Below are 15,621 nucleotides of genomic sequence, written 5' to 3'. Positions count from 1 at the left end.
TTGCTTACTTTGTGATGTCTTTTGTATTCGTGGTCGTGTTTTTTGTCTGAGAATAACGATCAAACCTCGTTTAATACATGTAGTAGTCACATACAATGTTTGTTGTGTGAATCTTGTATAATTTTTATACGTGCAAGCATTTGTAGTTTATTGTGAGAGTATATTAACACTAAACCTATTTTATTTATGTAAAATACACAATGGACTTTATAATTTAGTTATTTTTGTTTTATGTTTGTATTTTCAGTCTTACAAACCTAAATGAAAGAACAAAACTAAGGAAGAAAAATAATTCAAACAAATGAACATCAATCCCCCAAACAAAACTGGATGTTGGGATGTCGCATGGCTGCAGTTGTGTGACCTCAAGTATGCAAAAATCCAGGAGAGCAGAAAGCCGGTAAGATGATTTTAATTTCATCAAAGTAAAAGATATAAACAGAAAGCAGTCTTGCATGGAGATGTTCCCAACATGGTTTTAACTTCGAGCACTGAGGAGTGCTCGAGTGAAACATAAATAGACCTGTTGATTGACCGCAGCTGAGGACCGCTGCCAATCAACGGCGAGTGTGACAAAAACAGTGCTCAGCGGAGTAAACAGGAAGTATGACAAAATAAGAGCACTGAACAGGAAACAAAGTACAAAACACGAAAAACTATCAGAAAGTAAGTGACAGATCGTTACAGGACCTCCCCCTCAAGGAACAGATACCAGATGTTCCCTGGAAAAGAAAAATGGAAAAAAAATGTCCACAAAGTAAGGGAGGATGGAAGGAGGATTTGGTGGAAGGTCGCCAAACCTTGTGTCCCCGCAGCCAGCGAGGGAAAGTCAGGTGGCGACGGCGCGTAGAGCGCCGCTGGAACTGGCGGGGCGGGCGGCCACGGAACAGCCACATCATTGGCCGAAAAAGAGACGAGTGCATCCCGCGAGGAGGACGCCCAGGGCACGGCCACATCCGCGGCTGACGTGGAGGCGGGCGCGCTGAAGCAGGCCCGGAGACAGCAGACAAAGCGGCGGGGGCTGCAGCCAAAACAGATACCTCTGCAGGAGGCGGCTGAGGAGCCGATGTTGGTGCCGGCGTGGAAGCGGCAGACGTCATCGGCGGCGTGAAAGCGGCAGACGTCATCGGCGGCGTGAAAGCGGCAGACGTCATCGGCGGCGTGAAAGCGGCAGACGTCATCGGCGGCGTGAAAGCGGCAGACGTCATCGGCGGCGTGAAAGCGGCAGACGTCATCGGCGGCGTGAAAGCGGCAGACGTCATCGGCGGCGTGAAAGCGGCAGACGTCATCGGCGGCGTGAAAGCGGCAGACGTCATCGGCGGCGTGAAAGCGGCAGACGTCATCGGCGGCGTGAAAGCGGCAGACGTCATCAACGGCGTGGAAGCAACAGACGTCATCGGCGGTGTTGAAGCGGCAGGCGTCATCGGAGGCGTGATTGTTGCAGATGTCATCGGCGGCGTGAAAGCGGCAGATGACGCCGGGCGAGGAGCAGCAAATGCTGGCCGAGGAATAGCGGATGCCGGCGGTGACGAAGCCCGGCGTGGTGCTGCTCTTGGCGGCGTTGGAACCGTGCGTAGTGCCGGCGTTGGGGCTCGGCGTGGAGCCGGCGTTGGGGCTCGGCGTGGAGCCGGCGTTGGGGCTCGGCGTGGAGCCGGCGTTGGGGCTCGGCGTGGAGCCGGCGTTGGGGCTCGGCGTGGAGCCGGCGTTGGGGCTCGGCGTGGAGCCGGCGTTGGGGCTCGGCGTGGAGCCGGCGTTGGGGCTAGGCGTGGAGCCGGCGTTGGGGCTAGGCGTGGAGCCGGCGTTGGGGCTAGGCGTGGAGCCGGCGTTGGGGCTCGGCGTGGAGCCGGCGTTGGGGCTCGGCGTGGAGCCGGCGTTGGGGCTAGGCGTGGAGCCGGCGTTGGAGCTGTGCGAAAGCCCGCTAGGGACGTAGATGTCTCCGTGGAAGGAGACGCTGGCGGGGGTGACAGCGGTGTGTGCCTGGCTGCACCGCAGTGTATAGTGGGCCCCCCTCCACTAGGTGGCTGCCAGACACCGTTCACACATGCGGGAAAACGTGCCTGCTCGTCGGAGTCCCCCGGTGCGAAAACCAGGGACGGGCGGGAGGGGACCAGGAGGAGGGACGAAGACACGTCCCGTGCCAAGTCCCAGCAGGAGGACAAAAGCGACCTCACTGTGGGCTCCACTGGAGCTCTCGGCGAACCAAAAAAGAGAGCGGGAGCTGGCAAAAAGAGCAGCCGGGGAGCAGCCGCTGGAAGCTGCGTAGGAGCAGGGAGAAGCAGCTCAGCAGACGACGGGAAGGATGGCGGCGGCGGACGTGCCGGTCGGAGAGCCGCAGTCGGCGACGGAGCCGCAGGAGCCGCGAGACGTGAAGGAGGAGGCGGGCGCGCCGGTCGGTGAGCCGTAGCCGGCAGCGTTGCCGAGAGGAAGGATGGCGGCGGAGGACGCGCCGGTCGGAGAGCCGTAGCCGGTAGCGTTGCCGCGGGAGCCGCGAGGCATGCAGGAAGTGGCGGACGCGCCGGTCGGAGAGCCGAAGCCGGTGGCGTTGCCGCGGGGAGAGGGTCCGCGTCTGTAGGCTGGGACCGCACAAACCTGGCCTTCAAGTCCTCCAGGAATTGTGCGGTCCAGAACGTCGGCTGAAGATTGCCGACAGGGATTCTCGCGAGGTCACAATTTTCTGGCTCGAAGTTACTGTTGGGATGTCGCATGGCTGCAGTTGTGTGACCTCAAGTATGCAAAAATCCAGGAGAGCAGAAAGCCGGTAAGATGATTTTAATTTCATCAAAGTAAAAGATATAAACAGAAAGCAGTCTTGCATGGAGATGTTCCCAACATGGTTTTAACTTCGAGCACTGAGGAGTGCTCGAGTGAAACATAAATAGACCTGTTGATTGACCGCAGCTGAGGACCGCTGCCAATCAACGGCGAGTGTGACAAAAACAGTGCTCAGCGGAGTAAACAGGAAGTATGACAAAATAAGAGCACTGAACAGGAAACAAAGTACAAAACACGAAAAACTATCAGAAAGTAAGTGACAGATCGTTACACTGGAGCTTCTTTTTCTTCATTCTGTTAACTAGCTGCACATGCTAGTAGCGATGGCAGAATAATGAATTTATTGACAATGCAATGTGAAAGCTGATGTGTTTACTTTGCAATTAAGTAAACACAGTCTCAAAGAAATATAACCTGTGGAGCCATTTTTTAATGAAACATCCACATTTTGATGTCCGAACCCCGAGCCCTTGGGCTCTTGAAACTGCAGCCCTCTTCATTATGCAGTTGAATAGCCCTGGTATATCAGTACTAATAAATTACTGTGGTACTAATGAATTGAAAACTGTACTAACAAATACCAATGTTTTTTTTTTTCCAAGGACATAATAATTACTGGTAATAAAAGCTGAGGCGGATGTGAGTCAACAAGAGGGAGAATTGACGTATTTTGGCTCGTAAACTAACAATAAAGGTGAAGCTGTAAACATAAGCGGTGATTTAAAGAATAGCAAGCGAGCGGCTGACGTCCCTTCACAACAGAAAGTTCAGGGTTAATTATCATTGTCATTCTCCATACGTGGCAAATATTGAACAAAATTATGTTTCTCAGACTTGGCACATTTAGTGCAAGTACAAAACGACAATGATACAAGATACATGAATAGTAAATTAAAACAAATATAAAAAGAACACTCCTTCCACGATGTTACTAGCTCAAATATTTTTTGCCATACAATAGACAATAATACAAGTAAATGAATCTGTTCCAGAGTCAACATGTCCCCATTAAAGGTCATTTAAGTGCCAGATATGGACACATAATGGAGAGGGAAGAGGGTGTTTTATATGCATTGATTAAGAAATTAGCCAAATTTAAGTTAACATACAAATTATGAGCATACTGTCTTGAGTTGCATTTTATGTTCTGTGGTTATCATCACTTTTTAGTTGTTTTGCCACCAGCGGTACCCTTAAAAACATAGAAGCTTAACACCAAAATACACACATATATGTTTACATTTTAATACATTTTTAAAGGCGATGCAGCCTAGAAGTGTTTAAACGTTTTTAGAAATGTACTTTTTCCCTAAAAAATGTATGTTGTAAAATGTTAGGATGAGATGACTGGGAGGGACAAAAAAAGGGGGGAAAGGGTAGTTTGGTGTTACTGTTTTGTTCCATGGTTATTATCACACTTTTTTTTTCTGCCATCAATAGTACCCTTAAAAATAAAGCTAAACACCTAAATACACACATTTTTTTAATATTTGGAATCATTTTTCTTTATTGATATGATGCAGGTCAGAACTGTTTAAAATGTTTTTGGAAATGCATTTTTCCAGAAAACTTAAAAAAGTGTAGGACTTTAGGATTAGATGGATAGGAAAGGTTGGTTACTGCCTCTTTCACATACCTTATTGTGAATTTTGATGTATTAAAAAAATCCTATTTTGCATTTGTTTGTTTCTATGGTTATCATCACACTTAAGCATTTTGTCGTCCGTGCTATCCAGATAGTTCTCTAAGGTGATGATGATTTCTCTCAACAAAATTCAGATCAAACTTGATTTGGTATTCAGAAAATTTGTATATATTGTGACACAAATTAGTATTTTTAAATGACAATAAAATAGTCCCACTGTTTAGTTTAGTTTAGTTTATTAAGGATCCCCATTAGTCTACACCGCAGTGGAGACTATTCTTTCTAGGGTTCAGGCAAAAAACATCACACAATCACAAAAAAAAAAGATTACAATGTATTAATTAATTAATTAATTCATTAATTAATTCATTTTTTTATTATAACATGATCAATAATATAATTTTGTAATACAAAAATAGCAACAACAACAAAAAAAACAAAAAAAAACAATAACTTGAAGTTTACATAATGTTCATACCAAAGATAAAAAAAGCAATATAGAAATAGATATATATTTTTGCAAAAATAAAACAAAGAACCAATGGCCTATAATACACACATTAGTGTACCGAAGACAAACAATAAGTGACGAAAAAGTACCATCCGTCCATTTTCTACCGCTCCTCCCATAATATACTTTCCTATGATGAACCCTGGTGGTGTAGTGGTTTGCGCTTCTTCTGCCTTTCACGGCAGAGGATGCGGGTTCAATTCCCCGCCAGATGCTGCGTCAGCATAAAAACCAACACAAAACCATTCATGCGATTGACTCGTCACGGCGCTAAAAGTGGAGGCTTGCGAGTTGACTTCCTGGCTCTGTGGTTATCATCACATTTTAAGCTTGTGTCATCACTTACACTTTTCTGCTGTGGCAATAAAACACAAACAAACTAATAAAACCAAGCAAAACACTTGATTTGCTGACATTTCTTTGACTTCTGGGGTGTATTTTTCCAGAAAAAATGTAGAAATCACTTTTGGGGCGGGGCAAGTTGGCATTGAAGTAGGTTTGATGTCATCATTTCTGAGCTTGTATAAGGAATGTTTATTGTTTATTGAGGATCCCCATTAGCCGACACACAAATGCCAGGCTGGTCTTCCTGGGGTCCTTTTCAGAAGTTCAAAGTAAAAATAATAATACACAGATCCAGTTACAAATAAAAGAAAGGAAAAAGGAAAAGAAAATGAAAATTCTCAAAATAATAAAAAAAAATAACACTACAGAGTGGCGACTTGTCCTGGGTGTACCCCGCTTTCTGCCCGAATGCAGCTGATATAGGCTCCAGCGACCCCCCGCCAACCCAAAAGGGACAAGAAGTAGAAAATGGATGGATGGACCACTAAAGAGATCCAGTTACAGAACATAAGCAAATCCAATTACATCCATCCATCCATCCATTTTCTACCGCTTATTCCCTTTGGGGTAGCGGGGGGCGCTGGTGCCTATCTCAGCTACAATCAGGCGGAGGGCGGGGTACACCCTGGACAAGTCGCCACCTCACCGCAGGGCCAACACAGATAGACAGACAACATTCACACTCACATTCACACACCAGGGCCAATTTTAGTGTTGCCAATTAACCTATCCCCAGGTGTCTTTGGCAAATCCAATTACAATAAAAGAAAAAGGGAAAGAGATAAAAAAACAAAAAAAAGAACATGATTCGATTTGATTTTTTTTTTTTTTTACAAGGATCCCAATTAGCTGGTTGCCACGACAACCCACTAGTCTTCCTGGGGTCCACAAACTCAATACAATTACAAGTAAAAGCATATCATTATAACTACACAATACAGGAAAATAATAAAAGCGTCAATAAGAAAACAAGCAAACACTTTACAGTCACAGAATAATAATTACCTCAGGAATATAACTACACAACACAGAATGAAAATGAGAAAATGAGATGTCTAAAAAGTGACTTTACATGTTTCTTAAATGCTTTTTTTAAACTGGGAATAGTCCTAATATTTAAATGAAGAGTATTCCATAATGAAAATGCCATAATGAATGTGTTTAGCTCAATAAATCAAGTCATCTTTAATCCAGTTTTAGTCTTTGAGTTTTCAAACATGCACTGTTTGCATGTTGTGCAAAGAAACACAAGCGCAGCTGCAGAAACATGCTCGCTTTATATTCCGTTATAAGTGGAATCCAACAAGAACCCTGTGTGACGATTGCGGGGCATCGTGATGCGGGTCCGTTCTTTCTTGATGCAGTCGGGCTACGGACACAGCGTGAAGGTAAGAAAACAAAGATTTATTTAATAAATACAACTATGAAACAGAAAAACTGGTACTAGGCACAAAAGGCAAAACAAACGCGGGCAAATACTGCGGCATGGTCATGCTGGACATTCAGAAGGCCTTTGACACCGTTAACCACGCTATACTGTTGGATAAGCTCCGAGCAATCGGATTCGACGAAACCTCATCGAGCTGGATGCAATCATACTTGGAGGGGAGGAAACAGGTGGTAGAGGTGAACGGCACCATGTCCCCTCCCCTCTCAGTAAGCTGTGGAGTCCCCCAAGGCAGTATACTAGGACCTTTACTGTTCCTTATATACGTGAATGACATGCCATCAGCATGCCACTGTGAATTGTTCCTGTTTGCGGATGACTCGGCCCTGCTGGTGTCCGGCAAGGACAAGTCACAGGTGGAACAAATCCTCAGTGCTGAACTCCTCAATATTTGCGCCTAGCTCGCTGACAACAAGCTATCCATACACTTAGGTAAAACGGAATCCATCCTATTTGGGTCCCATATCAAACTTAAGAAGGTCAGTGACTTCACTATAAAAGTTGGTGACATTGTTATCACCAGGAAAGATGAGGTCACCTACCTAGGTTCTATTCTAGAGGCTAATCTTTCCTGTGATAAAATGGCAACCAAGGTGATCAAAAAGGTCAACCAAGGAACGAGATTCCTCTACAGAATCTCCTCTCTGGTCAACAAAAGCACCTTGAAGATTCTAGCGGGAACTCTCATTCAACCCTTCTTCGATTACGCTTGCACCTCCTGGTACCCCAGCACCTCCAAAACCCTCATATCTAGACTCCAAACATCCCAGAATAAGCTAGTCCGGTTACTTTTAGACCTCCACCCCAGATCACACCTCAATTCAACCCACTTCTCCAAAGTGGGCTGGCTCAGGGTGGAGAACAGAGTAAAACAACTTGCACTGAGCCTAGTCTATAAAATCCGCTACACCTCCTTGATACCGAAGTACATGTCAAACTACTTCCTTAACGTAAATGACCACCATAACCACAACACCAGGGGGAGCTCCACAAACCACGTTAAACCCAGATTCCGATCTAACAAAGGTCTTAACTCATTCTCTTTCTATGCCACATCAATGTGGAATACACTCCCAACAGGTATAAAAGTAAGTGCATCTCCATATTCTTTCAAAACCGCTCTAAAACAACACCTCCAGGCAACTTCAACACTTTACTAATACCCTCCTCCATTCACATCCCATCTCCCCGGATTATAAACAACTCAAATGTACTTCTAATGTATATACTTGTTCTTATGCTATCTGAACTCACTATGTTCTCTGCTGGCTGTACATATCCTACTAAATAAGACCTACACTGTTTCAATGTCCATTTTTCTGTTGATGCAATTGTTGATGACTGAAGTACTGATATGAACCAAAGCTCCTCATCCCACCCCCCGGATTGTAAATAATTCAATGTATATACTATGATGATTAACTTGTGTGATGACTGTATTATGTTGATAGTATATATTTGTACCATGAATTGATTAACGTGGACCCCGACTTAAACAAGTTGAAAAACTTATTCGGGTGTTACCATTTAGTGGTCAATTGTTCGGAATATGTACTGAACTGTGCAATCTACTAATAAAAGTATCAATCAGTCAATCAAACCAGAACTAGCATGGGAGCTAGAAAAAACAAACAAAAGCGCTAGCATGTGAGCTAGAGACCTAACAAAGGATTAGCGCGGAAGCTAGCAAGTACAGATCAGGAAATCAAAGTCGTCACTGTTGTGTAAAACACAAACTAGGAGGCAAGGTCGAATGGACAAAGGAGGCAGGCTTAAATCAGGTCAGTAATTACAAAAACCGGTGCGCGTCCGGAAACAAGTGGCAGGTGAAACTAATAAGTAACTATGGTAAAAAGATCAAACAAGGAAGTGCAACCAGGAATTAAGGCAAACATTAGCAGAAAATAGTACAAAAAGACTCAAAACCAAAACATAATATGATCCGGGCAGCGGATCATAACACCCTGACGAGAGTTCGTGCAATGGAAACCCCCCTGTCCTCCCTCTTATATCTTCTATCATTTAGAATAAAGCCATATTTATTCTCTACGTATAAATCACACATGTTTTGAAGCTGCAGTCTTCAGATGTGCGAGTGGAGGACAAGCGCGCGTCATCGCAGCTTCAGTAAATACGGCCCAGATGTGTTTACATGCAAACACAACATGGGAACGCCGCGAGGAATGTGGCCCGCGTCCAAGGTGCAATAGGTGCACTCGACATGCTGCAAGGCACTTGGGCCCAACCGCGCAGAAAGCGAGCGAGAGGTCGCAGGACGTTTGAGGTCATGGCCACGCCCTGTTTGTGTGTGTGTGTGTGTGTGTTATTCCGTGGGTGGGACACTTCAATAGGTACACCTGCTTGCTCTAATTAGGATGACTCTGCTTTTAAAAAATATGATCAAGCTCAGTTTGAGCGCTCCGGGGGAAGCGGTTGTCATGGAAACGTCCAAATTGGGGAACCCAGTTGCTTTGATGTCATCTTGCTTTAGCACATGTACAGTGTCGTAATAGCAGCTGGCTGGCATGGGAAATAATGTTATTACATTGGAACTCATTTCAACTCAAAACCTTTGCTCTGACAATGATTTAGTAGGATTTCTTTCTCAAAGGCTGAGCAGTCAACTTATGATTTGGTCTGATTCAGAAAGACATCACATATTGGGGTTTAATATTTTGGTACCGAGTGTGAAGCGACCGGAATGAGAATCAGCACCTCCAAGTCCGAGTCCATGGTTCTCGCCCGGAAAAGGGTGGAATGCCATCTCCGGGTTGGGGAGGAGACCCTGCCCCAAGTGGAGGAGTTCAAGTACCTAGGAGTCTTGTTCACGAGTGGGAGAAGAGTGGATCGTGAGATCGACAGGCGGATCGGTGCGGCGTCTTCAGTAATGCGGACGTTGTACCGATCCGTTGTGGTGAAGAAGGAGCTGAGCCGGAAGGCAAAGCTCTCAATTTACCGGTCGATCTACGTTCCCATCCTCACCTATGGTCATGAGCTTTGGGTCATGACCGAAAGGATAAGATCACGGGTACAAGCGGCCGAAATAAGTTTCCTCCGCCGTGTGGTGGGGCTCTCCCTTAGAGATAGGGTGAGAAGCTCTGCCATCCGGGAGGAACTCAAAGTAAAGCCGCTGCTCCTTCACATCGAGAGGAGCCAGATGAGGTGGTTCGGGCATCTGGTCAGGATGCCACCCGAACACCTCCCTAGGGAGGTGTTTAGGGCACGTCCAACCGGTAGGAGGCCACGGGGAAGACCCAGGACACGTTGGGAAGACTATGTCTCCCGGCTGGCCTGGGAACGCCTCGGGATCCCCCGGGAAGAGCTAGACGAAGTGGCCGGGTAGAGGGAAGTCTGGGTTTCCCTGCTTAGGCTGTTGCCCCCGCGACCCGACCTCGGATAAGCGGAAGATGATGGCTGGATGGATGGATGGTACCGGTACCTGTACTATATTTATTTTGATACTTTTCAGTACTCTTCTAAATAAAGGAGACTACAAAAAATGGCATTATTGGCTTTATTTTAGCAAAAGACCTTAGGTTACACTAAACATATGTTTCTTATTGCAGTTATGTCCTTAAATAAAATTGTGAACATACAAGACAACTTGTCTTTTATTAGTAAGCAAACAAACAAAGGCTCCTAATTAGTCTGCTGACATATGCAGTAACATATTGTGTCATTTACCATTCTATTATTTTGTCAACATTATTAAGGACAAGTGGTAGAAAATGAATTATTAATCTACTTGTTCATTTACTGTTAATATCTGCTTATTTTCTCTTTTAACATGTTCTATCTACACTTCTGTTAAAATGTAATAATCACTTATTCTTCTGTTGTTTGGTACTTTACATTAGTTTTGGATGATACCACTAATTTGGGTATCAATCCGATACCAAGTAGTTACAGGATCATACATTGGTCATATTCAAAGTCCTCATGTGTCCAGAGACATATTTCCTGAGTTTATAAACATAATATACATTTAAAAAAAACGAAAGAAGATTTATTGATGCCAAAAAATATCGACATAATCAAAGCAGTATCGACTCGAAACCGGCCTGTACTTGATATCATTACAGTGAATGTTAGGTGTAGATCCACCAATGGTGTTCGTTTACATTTTGACACCCGTCAAAGCTAGGGTGTGTAGTGAAGCATGTTTAGCTATTCCTCGTCCTGCAGGGATGATACTTGTAAGAAACTTATTTTATTTGTCGCCATGGAGACCAGGATTAGTGACCGGTATTTTTCAGAGGTGGTATAGTACCGAAAATTATTTCTTTTTATCGCTGTACTATACTAATACCGGTATACCGTACAACCCTATCACATACAGGAAATTATGGAAACAGATATAATCTGTCACGGGGGCAAACGTTTTTTTAAATGCACAGGCTATGTGATGCTTAGCTGGCATCGTGGTGAAGTCGCGTTCTCTCAATGATGCAATGCGGAAGGGACACAGCGTAAAGGTAAGAAAATATGTATTTGTGACTACAAAAACAGACTAGGAACAAAAAGACTTGCACAGAGGCATTATAAACAAAACCAACTGAACTAGCATGGGAGCTAGAAAGAACAGAAAGCGCTAGCATGTGAACTAGGAACAAACAAACTAAATAGCGTGGAAGCTAATCGAGATCAAAAAGATATTTACCAATATGCGGGATAGCGACGTCACCTGTTGCATCAAAAGCAAATTACACTGCGAGACAGACCGAACCAAAAGGGCAGGCTTACATGAAGAGATAATCAAAAATCAGGTGCGCGTGACAAACAGAAGGCAGGTGACACTAAATGGCAACGGAACCAAACAGGAAGTACCACCAGGAACTACGGACGTCAAATAACAGGATGTGATATACAAACAGAACAAAAACAGAACATGACATGATCCAAGTCATGGATCATGACAGGCTGTATTTTATGGGAATACATTTCACGCTGGGGCAGCACGGTGGTAGAGGGGTTAGTGCATCTGCCTCACAATACGAAGGTCCTGAGCAGTCCTGGGTTCAATCCCAGGCTCGGGATCTTTCTGTGTGGAGTTTGCATGTCCTCCCCGTGACTGCGGGCCAATTATGACCCGTGAGATGTTATTTTGCGGCCCCCACTTTAATATGAAATTTTAATGTTATTGCGGGCCGCGAGTTTTATATGATTGGCGCTTGACAGCGTTGTGTTATTTGGGTCCAAAATGGCTTTTTTAACATTCTGGGTTGCCTACCCCTGCATTAGTGGAAAAGCGGCAAATGAGTGAAAGCGTCAGAGACGTTGCCTTGGAGACGAGGGATTTCTTAAATGCCTGGCTGCAGTCACACCGCGACACCTGTCCATCAGTATTAACAGTGTCATGATCCGTTACCCTGGTCATGGCATGATTTATGTTTGGTAGTTTTTTCTGTGTTCATCTGTTTCCTGTTTGCACCCTCTTTCCCTGTTTACTGTTGGTTTCCATTGGCACTGATTCTACTCACCTGTCTGTGTTTAGTAATTAGTGTTCCCACCAGGTGTTTTGGTTAGTCACTCCCCTTTATAGTTTCCTGTCACCCAGCATTAGTTGCTGGGTAAATGTTCTCAATAGGCAACATTTACGTTTCTTCTGGGTTTTTTTCTCCTCTCTATAGTAATTTGATACACTAGCATTCCTCGTTTTTCACCCTTGGTGACATTTTGGTTTTGTTTATCTCCACGTTTGTTAGCGTCCTCAGTTTGCCTTTTTGATTTTGCTTTATTTGTATATTAAAAGACTTTGTCTTACCTCCACGCTAATCCTGCTTGTTTCCTGCTTCACACGGGAACATGACAATCGCAGCCATGCGTCAAAGAGGTAACACACAGTCCCCGATAACCTAGACCAGTGGTCGGCAACCTATAATGTTGAAAGAGCCATATTGGACTAAAAATACAAAAACAAACATGTCTGGAGCCGCAAAAAAATAAAAGCCATATTACATACAGATAGTGTGTCATGAGATATAAATTAAATTAAGAGGACTTAAAGTAAACCAAATGAGCTCAAATATAGCTAAAAATAAGGCATAATGATGCAATATGTACATATAGCTAGCCTAAATAGCATGTTAGCATCGATTAGCTTGCTTTCATGCAGTGACCAAATATGTCTGATTAGTAGGAGTGTAACGGTACGTGTATTTGTATTGAACCGTTTCGGTACGGGGGTTTCGGTTCGGCACGCGGGCGTACCGAACGAGTTTGTAAGCAGAAGTCTTCACAAGCTGCTCTGCTTTCTGCCTCTGTCTCAGCAGCAAGCATTGTCCCGCCCACACAACCATCTGATTGGTTACATACAAAGCCAATCAGCAGTGCGTATTCAGAGCGATGTAACAGCCAATCAGCAGTGTGTATTTAGAGCGTTGTTGTCAATACTTTAGCGTCGAGCAGATATTCGTTTAGCAGGGGAGCAGCGGACAGGTTACTAACCCCAAATTATTAAAAACACTTCCTAGTCACAACTATTATAAACATCACTATGAGCCCGTTGACCTTTTAGAAACTTAAACTGCAGCTCTGCTAGCTCACAGTATAGGCTTGAGGTGAAGGCTAATTAGCTTTTAGCGTAACTTTAGCTCATTTTGCTGTGTGTGTGTGTGCGTGCATGCGTGTTAGGGGCAGCAAAGCCATGTCTGTTATTTCATTGAACTCCATTGTGTTCAGGGATGAATAGTCTCTCCTATTGCTATTGTACTATTTGTTCAGCTATAGTTATATTAATCATTAGTAATGTAGCAGCCTAGTTTTAAATGACAAGGTCCCTGCTATTGCATGTTGATAAAAACTCAACATTTACATAATAAAAGTCAACTACAGGCTTCCCAAATGCTGTAATAAATTAAGCATGATGAGTTGACTTGAAACTGTTTTTAATGTTGCACTTTTTATATGTAGAAGAAAGGTTTTGTCATTTTATTTAATCAAAGCAACAACTTGAGGCAGTTTAATGTGGATTAACATGGGCAGAATTATTATAGTGTTCCCAATGTTAAAAGGAAAAAGCCAATGTTTACAAATTTGGTAAATAAATAACCCAAAAAAGTATATTTTGTTGTTTTCTTACTGTACCGAAAATGAACCGAACCATGACCTCTAAACCGAGGTACGTACTGAACCGAAATTTTTGTGTACCGTTACACCCCTACTGATTAGCAATCCACATTAGTCAATAACATCAACAAATCTCACCTTTGTGCATGAATGCACAACGTTAAAAGTTTGGTGGACAAAATGTGACAGAAAAAGAAGTGGCGTAAAACACGTCTTAGAAAGTCAGGGAAAGTTATACATGTAAACAAACTAGGGTGAGTTCAAGGACCGCCGAAATTAGTAGGACAAAACAGCGCTCGCCAAATACTCGAATCAGTGAGGCATGTTTAGTATAAACAGTGTGCTTTATAACAATTAGTGGGGCTTGTGTCATGTTTGTCCTCCTACAGAAACTATATTAAAACAAAAAATAGATTTTTTATATTCTTTCCCCCTCATCTTTTTCCATTTTTCATACATTTTTGAAAAAGTTCCAGAGAGCCACTAGGGCGGCACTAAAGAGCCGCGGATTGCCGACCCCCGACCTAGAACAATTCAAACCGCTATTTGTTTTTTGTTGTTGTATAATTTGCATTGCCTCACACTACATATATTTCTATATGACGCCCGGATAACACTCCGGGAACCGTCACTTTTTTGCGCTCGCTATCCAGGTACTTTCCAGTTTGTGTCGACCGCCGTGTTGCTGTAGGGAGGAAAAGCGGAACGACAACCATTGCGGAAATAACATTATTCACAGCACGTCGGCTAAATCCAAATATATTCCACAACCCCAAACATCCATCCATCTTCTTACCGCTTATTCCCTTCGGGGACGCGATGAGCGCTGGACCCCATCTCAGCTACAATCGGGCGGAAGGCGTTGTACACCCTGGACAAGTCGCCCCCAACATGTCTTTTTCAAAGCCTGCAGTGAAGAGAAAGGTTCGTGATGAGCAAATACAATTCCAGGAAAAGTGGGAGATGCAATATTTCTTTGTGACGTGTCTTATTTGCACAGAGAAAGTTGCGGTGCACAATGGATACAATTTGAAACGTCATTATAAAACTAGACATGCTGCGGAATATGCAACATTTTTTTTTTTTTAAGAAATCTTTTCTTGCGGCCCAGCCTCACCCAGACTCTGCGTCCAGTGGCCCCCAGGTGAATTGAGTTTGAGACCCCTGATTTACAACGACATTAAAGAGATAAAATGTCACTTGTGCGCACTTTTATTCTTATCCTTATTGCACACACATGCTGAAGTTCCATGCAGACGACACAATAAGTGCAGCGGTGGTGCAAATTACATGTGTACCTCTCCGGTCGGCCATTAGGAGAAGTAATTGGTCGGCGATAAGCTGATTAGACGGTAACCCATTGCTTGATTAAAAGAAGTGGCGCTCATTAAGATTCAAGATGGGGGAGGGAATACAGCCGGCTCTGCACGGAGGGAAGACACAAAATAACCCACAAAGTCAGCAAAGTTGCTGCAACAGTAATCCTGACGCCAAGCGTGGATGATGTCGAGCGGTGGGAGTGTGAAATACACAAAGCACTGGTGTCAAACTCAAGGCCTGGGGGCCAAATGTGGCCCACCACGTCATTTCAAATGGCCTGCAAAAAGCCTGGAAATCTTTTTTTTCCCCATCCATACATCCATTTTTTACCGCTTGTCCCTTCTGGGGTGGCGGGTGCCTATCTCAGCTGCATTCGGGCGGAAGGTGGTTTACACCCTGGACAAGTCGCCACCTCATCAGAGGGCCAACACAAATAGACAGACAACATTCACACACTAGGGCCAATTTAGTGTTGCCAATGAACTTATCCCCAGGTGCATGTCTTTGGAGGTG

The 15,621-nt window shown here is 44.2% G+C and overlaps 1 protein-coding gene across 1 annotated transcript; it reads right to left on the bottom strand.

The window, feature by feature from the left end:
• Nucleotides 1–363: 363 nt before the first annotated feature.
• LOC133537746 (sterile alpha motif domain-containing protein 1-like) lies at nucleotides 364–1,173 on the bottom strand. The gene is made up of 2 exons (XM_061878834.1): nucleotides 801–1,173; nucleotides 364–722 (listed from the first exon to the last, which is right to left on the bottom strand). The coding sequence occupies exons 1-2, from the start codon at nucleotides 1,152–1,154 to the stop codon at nucleotides 660–662; spliced, it is 417 nt and encodes a 138-aa protein (XP_061734818.1). The 5' UTR covers nucleotides 1,155–1,173; the 3' UTR covers nucleotides 364–659.
• Between the last annotated feature and the right edge of the window lie 14,448 nt (nucleotides 1,174–15,621).

The sequence above is a fragment of the Nerophis ophidion genome, linkage group LG19, assembly GCF_033978795.1.
Source record: "Nerophis ophidion isolate RoL-2023_Sa linkage group LG19, RoL_Noph_v1.0, whole genome shotgun sequence".
Classification (NCBI taxonomy): Eukaryota; Metazoa; Chordata; class Actinopteri; order Syngnathiformes; family Syngnathidae; genus Nerophis; species Nerophis ophidion.
This window is presented reverse-complemented; position numbering and strand designations above follow the sequence as displayed.

What these genes read in the sequence shown, in the direction of transcription:
- LOC133537746 (XM_061878834.1), bottom strand. Translation starts at nt 1,154, where the DNA reads ATGACGTCTGCCGCTTTCACGCCGCCGATGACGTCTGCCGCTTTCACG. An exon ending in GCTGGCTGCGGGGACACAAG is followed by an intron (nt 723 to 800) that starts GTTTGGCGACCT and finishes TTTCTTTTCCAG; the next exon opens with GGAACATCTGGTATCTGTTC.